The following is a 13329-nucleotide window of genomic DNA, read 5'->3' on the forward strand; positions in this document are numbered from 1 at the left end:
TTTTGGAGGTCAATCCCTGCTGCTTGATCTAGGTGAAAAAAAGATATATAGACTTTGAGACTTTATAATTACTAGATACATGTAATTACTAGTAGCCAACAGGACCAATGCAAAATACTGTAAATGCATTTAAGTTTGCGGGGATTTAATTTCACGGTAGCAGGAAAAGGGGCATTTTGCGGTGGTTTTAAGTTCGCAATAGCGCCATGCACTGTAGTCTCTTAATGCAATGGAAAAATGTTCGCGGTTGTTTTAAGTTTGCAGTCAAGCGGCCACCGCAAAACCCACGAACATTACACCACCGCGAAAGTTTCTGCATTTACAGTAAGTGAAAACATACATTGAAGTACATATCTCAAACAAAGAAGATAATCTCATCTGTTTCACAGGAACTTTGTTGTCAAAGCATCTGCATGTTTGTGTTCAAACTTTTAAACCCACCCCCTGTCTGGAGACTCAAAATCCTCATGAGCCACGAACCACAAAATGTGTACAATTCCTTCATACCAGTTAATTTATCCCACATGTATAATACTAGATTTTCTGTATCCAACAACATCAGACTACCAAAACCTAAAACAAGCAGTGGAAAACATACCTTCCTGTACCCAGCAATTATGCTCTGGAACTCATTACCACCTGACATTAAGTCACTGCGTACATTGTCCAGTTTTAAACAAGCTATCTCAAACATTGTTATCTAGACCTTTCATCTCTAGACACCGTGCTCTATTGTAAATACTTTGATTGTTGATTGTTGTATTTTTTTAAATGTATGGTGTATTGTCATTGTCAAAGGTTTCTTAATAAACAACAATAAACAACAACAACAACCTGTCCGGAGACTCTCAGCGATGGCGCGGTCCATCTGTGCCTGCTCCTCTCTCTCCCGGTCCAGCCTCCTGTCCTCTTCCTCCAGCTGTTTAGCTAACTCATAGTCACGACGTTCCTCCTCTACAGATGGACAGAAACAAGCCAGTCATTTCAAGTTCAACTTCATTTGTGATGGTGATTGATATTACAGAAAGTATGAAGACGTTATATGCTATTTCCTTACACAGTGTCATGTTCAGTTTAGGTGACATACTAGTGGGCTTCGAGTCATTTTAACTTGAGAATGCTCAGAGGACTGATTGAAGGCTTGTTGCTAAGTGCCTTACTTTAAGGAAAGAGTGAATAAATCTTCATAAATCCATCATTTTAGCATAAATCATCAAAAGAATCAGACTTTTGTTTATCTTTTACTCTACAAATAATTTTGTAGGTATGTAACAGTCTAAAGGAATGACGGGTACGACTCACGTTGTTCTTAAGACAGATGTATTTATTGATAAGACAAGACAAGAGTGAAACTAAAACGTGACTTACCTCAAGCTGTGGCGTTCTCTCACTAACTTCAAAGTATAAACTGTATAAACTGACTGGTTCTCCGAATATAATCTTAAGAATGTAATTCGATATTCTTACTTTCGCCAACGGCACATGCTCGGCCACGCGTGGATCACGTGCTCTCACCACGTGATCCCCCGGGCGGCCGGCATATGCCTTTCTAAGTATATATATACATATACACTGTTACAGGTATAGTAAATCTTTCAATTCAATTTCACCTAGGCTAAGAGAAGAGTAACAAATACCAGATGAGGCATATTACAAATAACAACTTGTTTTCAAATGTAAAGAAGCTGATTATCTTTTAGAGTCCACCTCATAATAACTTCACTACATGTATTCCTAACCAAACTTTGATTATTTTTAGTAGAATCTGTTTTAACATGCATCCTAGATCACATTACATGTACTATGAATTGATGGGATATCACAGATCATAGAGGTGCTTATTGGTCCAGAGGTACCTGTCAGAAAGCCTACACCATCATCATCAGTGTAGAAGAAGCCGGCTCTCTCCGCAGAAAGTTCAAGGTCAGGGTCCATTCCTTCTGCCATGTTTATCGCTCAGTTAATGATTTATCCTAGAGTAGAGCAGAGTAGAGTAAAGTTCTTCGGTTAAGTAGTCTCGCTCCAGTTGAAACTGCTCCTCATTCTATTCGGTCTGCATACAGACATAGTTGGAAGTGGAATACAGCTCTGTATAACAACAACTTATGGAGAGTTACAAAACCCAGTATTCTGTAGCCTAGACAAAATGACAGTTATTTGATGATTAATCTGAAATGTCACTGACTGACGAATGATGTGTTTGGTCGGTCATAAATGATGACGTCATTAATTACCATATGCCACGTTTTGTCCAATAATTTTCCACATAGATAGAACCACGTCCATATATACTTGTATTGTACATCTATTACAATGCTATCAATGTTACAACAAATATATCGGTCACATTTTCATAGCCCCCTCTCCTTTCAAATTACTAATTTAATACTTCCGGGTTTGTTAAAGTCATGCAAAGCGATAATATCAACTATTCAAACAGACATTTGTCTACAAACCCTAACTAGCACTTAACAAAGATCCCCTAGAACAGAAATATTCACAGCTTTGCCCTCTAAGAGTTGATAATACAGTCTTTTCTCGTATATCGGTGTCCTTACTTCTTCTCCACCATCAGACTTTCAGTTCCAGATCGTCATGTGGGTCAAAGGTCGGAACTTCCCCGCGTAAACTGAATGACGTCACTGATTGGACCAGTGGAAAAAAAAGTTGCTAAAAATTCGTAAAATCCCCGGTAATGTGGTGTGTGAAAAGTTTCATAAGTCATGCTATAAAACATTCGGTAAAATTTCCACAGAAACGTGAGCAAGGGTGCGGAGGAGGTAGTTTATTGTTTGCCACCTGGCAGCCGAAGGTTTCCGACAAGTCCCGAAGACAGCCGAAGGCGTTGACGTCACTTTGAAAGTGAGTTTGAGGGTGATGGAGTCATCCCCTCCCATATTTTGGTACACTTGACCAACGTTCTCTCGGAAACTGACAGAAATCTGTCCTAACTTTCATCTGAAGACTGGATCTGGTGCAGGATTGTGGGACATTTGTGGTTGTCGGGTCACAGCCGGGTCAAAAGTGGGTGTTTACAGCTGGGTCGTGTGGCCAGCAGTTTTCGCGCGCCATCTTGGGCTGAACTCGCGGGGGAGAACTCTCCAGGAAAGGCCCGGATAGCGAGGTAAGTAAAGCAACCCACATGAAATCATCAGTATCAATGCTTAACTCGATCTATTTTCCGTGTCATATCTTACTCTTGTTACTTTTAGTTGCCTACAAATGCCGTAACAGCGGTCCAAAGCAGGGTAGTATTACGGTCCACGGCTAGCAGCCTTTCGATCCAAGGTCCTTTTGTATTCCAATTTATATCCGTTTGGCTTTGATCACATTCATTGCAAATCATGGCAGATTTCCATTCCAATCGTCTGTCGAAATCCACAACAGAATGATTTTGTTATTTGCTTATATTACGTCAAAATTGCTAGTTATACAAATAGTCCATATTTGTGAGGGCAGGATATAAGTATGGATGTGTTACCTCATGCATGATTTCGAAGATCTAGGTGTAACCGAGCTCGAAGGTTGGGACAAAAAAAAAATACTTTCCTCCATTTTGAATGTGGAAGAACAAGGATAGGAATTTTGGATGATCGTTTTGCTAAGAAAACATAGACGACTGAGTTTGTAGACATAAGGTATTTCTTTTAAATGTAAAGCTTTAGGTGACAACGTAAAATTATTTGCAGCAAGTTTTTGGGAAAAACGTTTAAGTTGTAAAGTTTCATTATTTGGTGATTTGAAAAGAAAATTTGAAAAGGTGGATCAGAAATTGGAATCTGAAACAGACCACACAAGACTGAAGTGTGATATTTTGACATCATTTATCACACTGTTGCTGAGGTGTATTTATAAATAGTTTGGGTTTTCACACCGTGATTGGACAGATGGGGAGATGATTTGAATGTAAGAGGATGTATGCAAATTAGTGTATGTACAATTGTTATGTTATGTCAAAGGGAGGATTCTTTCACAATAGTTTTTCCACTCACTGTTGCTAGGGGGAATTGGAAGATGGGGGGGGGGGGGGTCTTAGCTACTGTAAGTGTAACCATTGATATAACTATTATGACTATGTCCTTGGTGTAAGTTACACCAGTTACTATAGTTACTATGGCAAGTGTCGATCTTCACTGTTCATTGTTTTATTTCTACACATATCTTTAGAGTCCATTCCGAGTCGCCGCAAATGTTTTTGATAACATATCAAAATTCAGATAATTCTAATAAATCGCTGCAAATGTTTTTGATAACATATCCAAATTCAGATAATTCTAATAAATTGTTATGAAAATTCTTCAGATATTTTGGAAACAAATTTGCAAATGTTTGTAAAATACACTGTAGTTGATCTATAGATATTAGGAAGAACAAAAAAGTAAAATTTTATTGTCATCTCAAGTTGTCATTTTTAGGATTGACTGTTGTATAAACAGTTATGTAAGATTTACAAGAACACACATTGTTCATTGTGTTGAATATTTGCTGTCATGACAACTGAAAGTGTTGTGGTTTACTCTGTTGTCTCTATGATACTTGCTGTTTACCTTGGAGAGGTAAAGAGAAAACAGCTCTATTGTCTACATGATGAGGTGGCAGACATACATTGTGGTCTAATCATCATCTGTGACTAATTTGCATGCTGAACAATACTTCCATGCTAATTCACATGAGCTTGTAATCACTGTTATGATTCCAATTCAAAACCAGATAATAGGATATATAAACATAAAATGTAAAAATATAATGTTATAGCACAAAATAAGCCATGATTTTAAGCTACGTCTACCAAGAGGTCAAGGTTTGGTTCGGAGCGCTGCGGTCATTATTCACGCCTGGTGTCAGCGCAAATTGAAAATCCATCCAGCCCGGGACTGCAGCTATATAATTGACCAAACGGTCTGTATTCTGCATACTTCTTTCTCTCAATTTTCTCCACCAAATTAGGAATCTCCATTTCCAGTCAAAATTTCCACAGAAATTGTTTATCTGTTTATTAGTTTATCTGAGTGTTTTATTTGTGAGATGCACGAATACTGTAGATGTGTTGCTGTCGCTCTTCACCTTTGAAGAAGAACATAGATCAACATAAATGACTGTCCATTATCGGGTCCAGGGACCACTGCGGCAAAGTGCAGCCTTGGCCCAGCACTAGTAGGAAATTCACTGCTACTAAAGGTTACATAGTGTTATATATCGGGGTCATAATAATGATAATGTACTGATTGAAATATTCAAATTTCACTGCAGCGTGTTATCAATGAGAAGTGTAAATCGTATGTATGTCATTGTGTTGGCACCCAATATCAGTTAGGCTGCCTGGGTTTGCCATGTAGTACATTGAATGCAATCTCAATAAATAAATAGATAGATAAATGTAAATTGTTTTTTTCAGTCTGCCCTGTTTCTATATGTTCTATATGTTTTCAATAGGAAGGGTCTTTCTAAGACAAGTCACTTACAGGTACATGACCAGAATTCCAGGCTTGTCACCCAAAGGTTTAAACTGAGCTGACCATGACATTAACTGGTGTATTCCAAGCTGTAGGATAAGACGTCAAACAAGTTACTAGTATGCCTTCCATATTATTTTTATATCTTTTGCTTTATTGATCAATACAGAGATATAAACAATGAGCCCAAAAGATCCTCTTTAAAGAGGAAGGATAACAAGATATATAACTTACTACCTTTCAAGTACAATTGTACCAATTGCATATCTTTAGGCAGGTCTTCACATTTTTTATCAAGTATATGTTCTATATATTCTAACATCAAAGCAGTATTTTTGTTACAGTCTTCTGACTAAAAAAAAGTACGCAAATGAGTCCGTCAAATAGTTGATCTAACTGCGATGCCCTAATATGGTAATGCATACATGCTAATAAATAATACTATCATTGTCATATTTGGTTTAACATTTCTTGGAAATGACAAAGGTGTATATGGAATGAGTATCCTTGAAGTTGATGGAATCTAGTATGCTGCTGTGATACCATGACGTCATTGGGATTAACATCCTGATATTGGTTATTCTGATCAATTTCCTATGTGCACATGCTTAAACTTAAAGCTTTGTACTAAGCTTAAGGAGTCTTCTTAAATGCCCTATCAGTTTCTTGATAAATGAAAAATTAAAGGCTATTTTGCCAACTTCGTAAAAAGTTTGAAAACATCTAAATAAGCAACATCAAACACATTTGTTGCAATTATTATGTTAATACTATCATAACCTTATAAAGTTATAGCTTTTACATAACCAGCTTATTGTGCTCTTTAAGCTTTGGTAGTTTGTATTTTCAGTAGTCCCTTGGTTGAGAAAAATATACAAGTCATAATATGTCAAGTTTATATCATGGTAGTGATGTCACCAGCGTTCCCGCCAGTTTTTTGAAAGTATGCGTCCAAATATTTGGGAGGGGCGTAATGAGCGCCGGAGGCGCGAGACGAGCGCCGCAGGCGCTCGCATTCTAGGGGGGTCCGGGGGCATGCTCCCCCGGGAAAATTTGGATTTTCAAACCCTCTAGAACACAATTTCCTGCAATTTGAGAGGATAATCATGCACTTGAGATTGGATGTCGGTTGCCTCTTTTACTCCCATTTTCAGTTATCGACGACCACCCTCTTCATCAAAATACGTTATATTAAAAAAAAAACTGTAAGCACAGGGAATCAGCCTTCCGTGATCTGGCCCGGGTATTATTTGTCCAGACATATCTAAATGAAAATTTTGGATTTTTGATGCTTCGAAACAGGGCTCTAGCGGCCTAGCCTGTCCGTCAGCCCGTGAAAAAAATTCTGCCAATTTTTTTCCGTCATTGAATAAAAAAATGTCTAACGTTACCTCGTGCGATCGATGTTGCGCCCTCCCGCATCAAAAATTTTTCCGAGACGATAAAATAATGGCGCCATCACACTTTGTGTCTTTTTTCTATTTTGCCCGATGATTTTAGTCAAATTTTTCGAATCGGTGGGGTTTTACAAGGCCTTGCCGTCATTATCCACGAGCGTGCGTTTGTTCCTGCGACCTCAGGTAACCCCGTTTTCGGCGTGAAATCTTTGGCTGGATTTCTTTTTAAATAGATCAAGAACGTTATACATTACTCGAGGAGGACGATCTGCTGCCTCTTTGGCAGTGATCATTGCCGGTGTAACCTTGAAGCAGTAGCCAGAAAGACGGCGCTGCGATCGACGGTCCGTCTGGGGAGGGGGGCGTGCCGCGCCATGTGCCACGGAGTGCACAGCCGACTCGATCGATGCTTGACAACAATATTGCGGCCCCTTTTCTGCCGCAAATTTTGTCTTTTTGAAATAAAAGAAATTTTGTAAATAAGAAATAAAGTGTATAGTTTTGGATTCTTCACTTATTTACCGCGCACCGTTTTTTGTTAGCAGCTAGGGAAGAAACTCAAGTTGCCAGACGACACGGGCGGCTACCAACGTCACGTGCGCTAATACTCGGTAACTTTTGTTTTTTTTCGGTGACCAATGACAGAGTGCAACATTACATTTATCAAACGCTGATTGGTTATTAAGATGATTGGATTTGGACCTGGTGGTCAATCTAGACTGCTTGGCGCTAGCGGCCTGTTGTCAAAGATACCGACTGCCAATCAACTGCCCACAGTGTGAGAACTTTTGTTGAGATGTGCAGCACTCGCGCAGAGCATTTTGCTTGTTCAATACTAGTATTACCCACAAATCTTTAACAAATACGTGAAACTGAGGACAAGTAAGTATCATGTTTATATCAGAATATAAAATCTGCATAAGATTTCTTCGAGTGTTAAAGAATGCTGTCAGACGTATTTCACGGACTACAAAAAATTACATTGCGCAACGGACGGCTCAGACTGGCGTGTGGCTGGGTGTGTCGTACATGGGTCCGCTAGTTGTAAAACGTACCCCGTCCGCCCCATGCCCAGACTACTAGGGTGACCGGAAAGTGAAGAATTTGAAGTATAAATTGTAAAGGTAGGATTCCTTCGTATAAAGACAGATTTTTAAAAAGATTCCAGATACATTTTGTACACTGGTGGTACAGGACAGCCTTTCTTACAGATTTTTTTATGGACGCATTCAGCTGAGCCGAGTGCGTCTTTCCAGAAAAAAATGCGTCCAAAGACGTAAAGACGTATGCCTGGCGGGAACGCTGGATGTCACCTGTCGTGCTTGTTATGACAGATGACACTTTTGTGTTAGCTTTTGTAATATGATATTTACCTAATGTATCTCTGTATATGTAAGTACAGTAATATCAATTTCTGGGCCCCTATCTTATTTTGATTACTTCATTACCCCCTGTATAATCACGTAGGATGTTTATATTTCAAACTTATTTGTATGATTTGTTCTAGATTTATATAACTATTGACAAGAAATCTGTATTGTAAATTTACTCTGACGAATGCATAACTAATTTGTTACTCAGTAATTTCTCATTTTATGTGATTGTCAGCTCATATCTATTGCTTCAAAATAACCAAGTAGCAGACATATATAAAGCGTACTGTAAATTTATTTACTTTGTGCTTTAAAGTGTCTATTGGCGATAGGGAAGAAAAAAGGAAATTTTTACTGTGTTTCAAATCCTTAGCTGAAAAAAATTCAGTAGTACAATAGTCATGCAAGAGAGGCACCCCTGTACTGAAAATATAACCAAGTTGCGAATATGTTAAAGGGACATAATGTAGAAATATGGCGCCAAAATTTCAAATGTTCTGAACTTGACAATCTCCATTCAGATTGACATTTGCAACTTATTTCTAACTTATCTGCGTCATTTCATCACATTTCTAGTGCTAATTAACAACGTCACAGTAAGCCGCGACCAAATTCACTTACTTCCGGGTAGCCTACCGGAAGTAAGCCGACCACAGATTTCCGAATCGACCGTTGCGGTCGCATATCTTCGGAGGGGAATTTCAACAAACTTCAGTAACGATTTGAGCGAACCACCGAACGCGTTCTAAAGTGCACTTTGGCTCGCCGGCGAGTTGAATAAAATGGCGGACAACTCAAGCGGCGGAGGGATCCCGGAAGTGCGCATATTTCAAGACATCCTCACGGCTCAACAAAGTCGTATCCATACGTTGCAAATATTGCTGTGCAGTGTAATAAGGTAGACTCAATTCATTATGTAGAGAAATGACCGAAAACAGTGACTTTAATTTTACATTATGTCCCTTTAATATTGCTAAACAGATAGTATTGTGATTTATAAGGAAAATCTGGCTCTGGTAAAATTCTTATAAGTAGGAAACATTTCCCTGATTATTCCTATCATGCTGACTCACTTTTTTTACATGACTCAATAAATGCAAACAGTGAAATCATGGCCAGAAGGTGTCCTGAGCTATTCTGTGCCCTCAGGCTCTGGAAACCCTGGTCAAATCATCATGACTAATTGGTGTTGTCATACAGATTATGTGGATGTGAAATAGTAGTAGTCTAGAAATATATGGAAATTTCCATGGTGGGAAATTTCCACTCCCTACAATAGGGGGTGTGGATTTGTCATGTCAAAGGTCAGGGGGACAGTGTGAACAGCTGAGTACTAGGCAGCATGGAGCTTGTGTTTTCTGGATGGGACGGTGGGGCAAAATGGGCATTTAACAACATGTGGTCTTTTGGATCTATTGATACTAGTGTGTTATTGTCTACTATTGTTAACTTTTTGGTCTATGTCTTCTAAATAGAAGGTTTGCCAGTTTCCCACTTTCTCTATAGATAGACAAAGTGGAATACATGTTTAATATTGACCAATTGATTATCATTATATACGTATATTATTTTTACAGCAGTAAGTATATATAAATATTGCTCTGTAGTGAAATGTCTTTATATGGTGTGAAAGAAATTTAAGCTGAGTATGAGTGTGAGTTCATTTCGGCATATCTGATGTCTTTAGTAATTAATATGAGTGATAGCCATTGTTGTATTGTAAATGCCCTTTGACCTAAGTTGAACTTTCACCCCTACAGGCAAGATGGAGGAGCACATAAGCCTGGACCCTCGGAAACAGGAGCTCTTCGAGGCTCGTTTCCTGGGAGTCATGAACAGAGTAAGTAGTCCACATCAGAATCTCTCTACATTCATTCTGAGGTCCTCTTTTATTTATCCCGAACGGTTAAGATACTAACACTGCCATCTGTGTTTTCCTTGTAAGTTATCTCTGGTGAAAGGTATGTGTGGTCTGCTGTCAGCCATTTTGAATTTTTTTTAAAGCTCACTGTCAATAGAGTCTGATAAGCAAAGACATGTGCCCAAAACGTCAAGGAGATTCTAGCAAAGAAACCTGTAAAATGTTTCAACTAATGATTTTGCAGCCTTAAGCTTTCTAAAGTACACCTAGTGGAAAAAAAAAATAGCATAAAGTCATAACAAAGGTGTGGCTGTAAAAATCATAATATCCTTGACTTGTCATAAAAATCAAGTGGAACACCGGTAACAGTGTAGGTATGTTTGATGTAAACAAAGTAATCAAGGAAAGAGGCACTTAGGTCCTGGCATTTGGCCAAGTCAGTTCAAAGTTGAACTCAATGTTTGCCTGCCCCATTGGTGTTTCCACAGTAAGAGAGGAAACAAAATAGAAAACAAAAACCAAACGTATCATTTGATGCTTTCGAAGTCATATCCAGTTGCTTGAGTAATTGCTATTTGGTGTGTCAGTAATATTATGTTTTTTCATTCTGTTGTTCTACTTAGTTGAAACGTATATACATTGAACATTAGTATTAGAAAGTTTGCATCAATACAATTTGGTTACAATGAATCAGTACAGTGAAATTCTTATTTTGTTTACATATTGTGTTTTGTGGTAACATTTATGAACCAGTTGGAGACTAGAGTTTATATAGCTCGCATGACCAGACCCCGGCTACTACTGTAGTCAGACGACAAACACTTAACACATGGAATCTGCTGGACACACGCCATGTTTGTCTGCTGACCTTTGTCATTCAAGGTCATTTGTCACATGTTGCCTGAGCAGGAGGGAGGGAATATTTGTAAGGTAAATGTGATGAGGTCACTGGTAAGGGTGGGTACCAGTATGTACCGGTACAAATCCGTTTTTTCTTGTTGTACCAGTCTGAAAAGAACAGACCTGATAAATGTTGGTGGACCGGATTTTGGAACGATTTAAAAATGAACAGATTATAATATTGTTAGGCGTTCACACATTTGGCGCATGGTCTTTTTAGCGAATGCCCACAAACGCCCACTCTAGAGAAGTCCGCGCTGCACGAATTTCATTTTTTTTGCTTGGAATATGTCCACGTTGTGCTCCCATGTATTAATCCTGAGTTTCAAGTCAATCCATCGACCCGAAGTGACATAAATCAAAGTTTTCGATTCTCGATGGTCTTTTTAGCGAACGCCCAGTAAAATGTCTTTTTAGCGAATGCCCACTATATCCACAAAAATATCGGCCGTCGCGCAACGACACCTAAACCTACCGCCACAAACATGTTCAAGATGGTGTCCCATTGACGTGTACGGAGTTTCCGTGCTTTACAAGCATTTTAAGTCCCTGTTTTTCGTCAAAATGTACAGCGCCGATACTGCCATACTTTAACAATGGCAATTCAAAATGGCGGGCACTAGTCATGTGACCTCCTTGCGGGACTGTTCTATAAGTATCGCGGGAGGGACTGTTGTAGCATAGCCTATCATACAACCATTTTAGAGTGAATTCTGAACAAGATTTCAATTCATAGTGCTGTCATCTGACTGATATTTACATTGTGGTCCTTTTTTCTGTGCTATAATTACCCAGGTTTGAGGAACTTTGTGCAAATATGGATATTGATTCTCCTCAGTGCCCAATTAATGTACAAAAGGCTCAGACACATTAGTGTTATAAACCTGACTAGGGGCAGGTAACCAATACTAGAAAAACATAGCTATTCATTATTAACAATACTATTTACATTATAATAATAACTCTTCACCAAACTGGACTTTTCTTATCTTTATTTAGCACAGAAACATTGTTACAATGAGGATTTGATTAGATGAGTATCTGTTACAGTGTGTACAAACTTATTTCAAATAAAAAAAATGTATTTCATTTCACTTCCTAAATATTTGTTAAAGTATTGGAAGGGGTTGACACATAAACAATATTAATTGCATTATTTGTGTGCAGAAAAATGTGACCACATGCTATTAATAGCCTATTTAATATAGTAATAAAATGTTGGAACATGGCAAGAGCGGGCTCAGAAAGGAAAAGTTTTATAACATTTAGTTATGACGTAGAAAATTTCAATTGTAAAATGTACCTTTATCAACATTGACAAACAAATTGTTTTTCTCTTCTTAATAAATGACGACAATACAGGTAAGTAAGGTGTGTTTCCTTTTATAACAGGCCAGGTAAGACACCGTACAGGTAAATAAGGTGTGTTTCCTTTTATAGCAGACCAGGTAAGACACCGTACAGGTGAGTAAGGTGTGTTTCCTTGACTACAGACTAGGTAAGACACCGTACAGGTGAGAAACGTGTATTTCCATTGATTACAGACCAGGTAAGACACCGTACAGGTGAGTAACGTGTATTTCCTTTGATTACAGACCAGGTAAGACACCGTACAGGTGAGTAACGTGTATTTCCTTTGATAACAGGCCAGGTAAAACACCATACAGGTAAGTAAGGTGTGTTTCCTTTTATAGCAGACCAGGTAAGACACCGTACAGGTGAGTAAGGTGTGTTTCCTTTGCATATAGACCAGATAGTGTATTATACAGGTGAGTAAGGTGTGTTTCCTTTGCCTATATACCATATAGGACATCAAACAGGCGAGTAAGGCGTCTTTCCTTTGCCTATAGACCAGATAGGACATTATACAGGTAAGTAAGGTGTCATTCCTTTGCCTATAGACCAGATAGGGTATTATACAGGTAAGTAAGGTGTCATTCCTTTGCCTATAGACCAGATAGGGTATTATGCAGGTGAGTAAAGTGTCTTTCCTTTGCCTATAGACCAGATAGGGTATTAAACTGGTGAGTAAGGTGTCTTTCCTTTGCCTATAGACCAGATAGGGCATTATACAGGTAAGTAATGTGTCTTTCCTTTGCCTATAGACCAGATAGGGTATTATATAGGTGAGTAAAGCAACTTTCCTTTGCCTATAGACCAGATAGGGCAGGTAAGTAATGTGTCTTTCCTTTGCCTATAGACCAGATAGGGTATTATACAGGTGAGTAAAGCAACTTTCCTTTGCCTATATACCATATAGGCCATTATACAGGTGAGTTATGCGTCTTTCCTTTGCCTATAGACCAGATAGGTATTATACAGGGGAGTAAAGCAACTTCCTTGGC

General features: G+C 38.6%; 1 protein-coding gene across 2 annotated transcripts in view; it reads left to right on the top strand.

Moving 5' to 3' along the window:
• Positions 1-2844: 2844 nt before the first annotated feature.
• LOC118424023 (serine/threonine-protein kinase tousled-like 2) overlaps positions 2845-13329 on the top strand; it is a 26229-nt gene continuing 15744 nt past the window's right edge. Inside the window, exons 1-2 of one of the 2 annotated variants that reach the window (XM_035832443.1) lie at positions 2845-3124; positions 9984-10063. In XM_035832443.1, the coding sequence (XP_035688336.1) occupies positions 9989-10063 (75 nt within the window). In that variant the 5' untranslated portion in view covers positions 2845-3124; positions 9984-9988. Of the gene's footprint in view, positions 3125-9546; positions 9594-9983; positions 10064-13329 lie in introns of those variants that run through there. The other variant, XM_035832442.1, reaches the window with a different exon arrangement.

Source organism: Branchiostoma floridae, chromosome 10 (genome assembly GCF_000003815.2).
Source record: "Branchiostoma floridae strain S238N-H82 chromosome 10, Bfl_VNyyK, whole genome shotgun sequence".
Lineage (NCBI taxonomy): Eukaryota > Metazoa > Chordata > Leptocardii > Amphioxiformes > Branchiostomatidae > Branchiostoma > Branchiostoma floridae.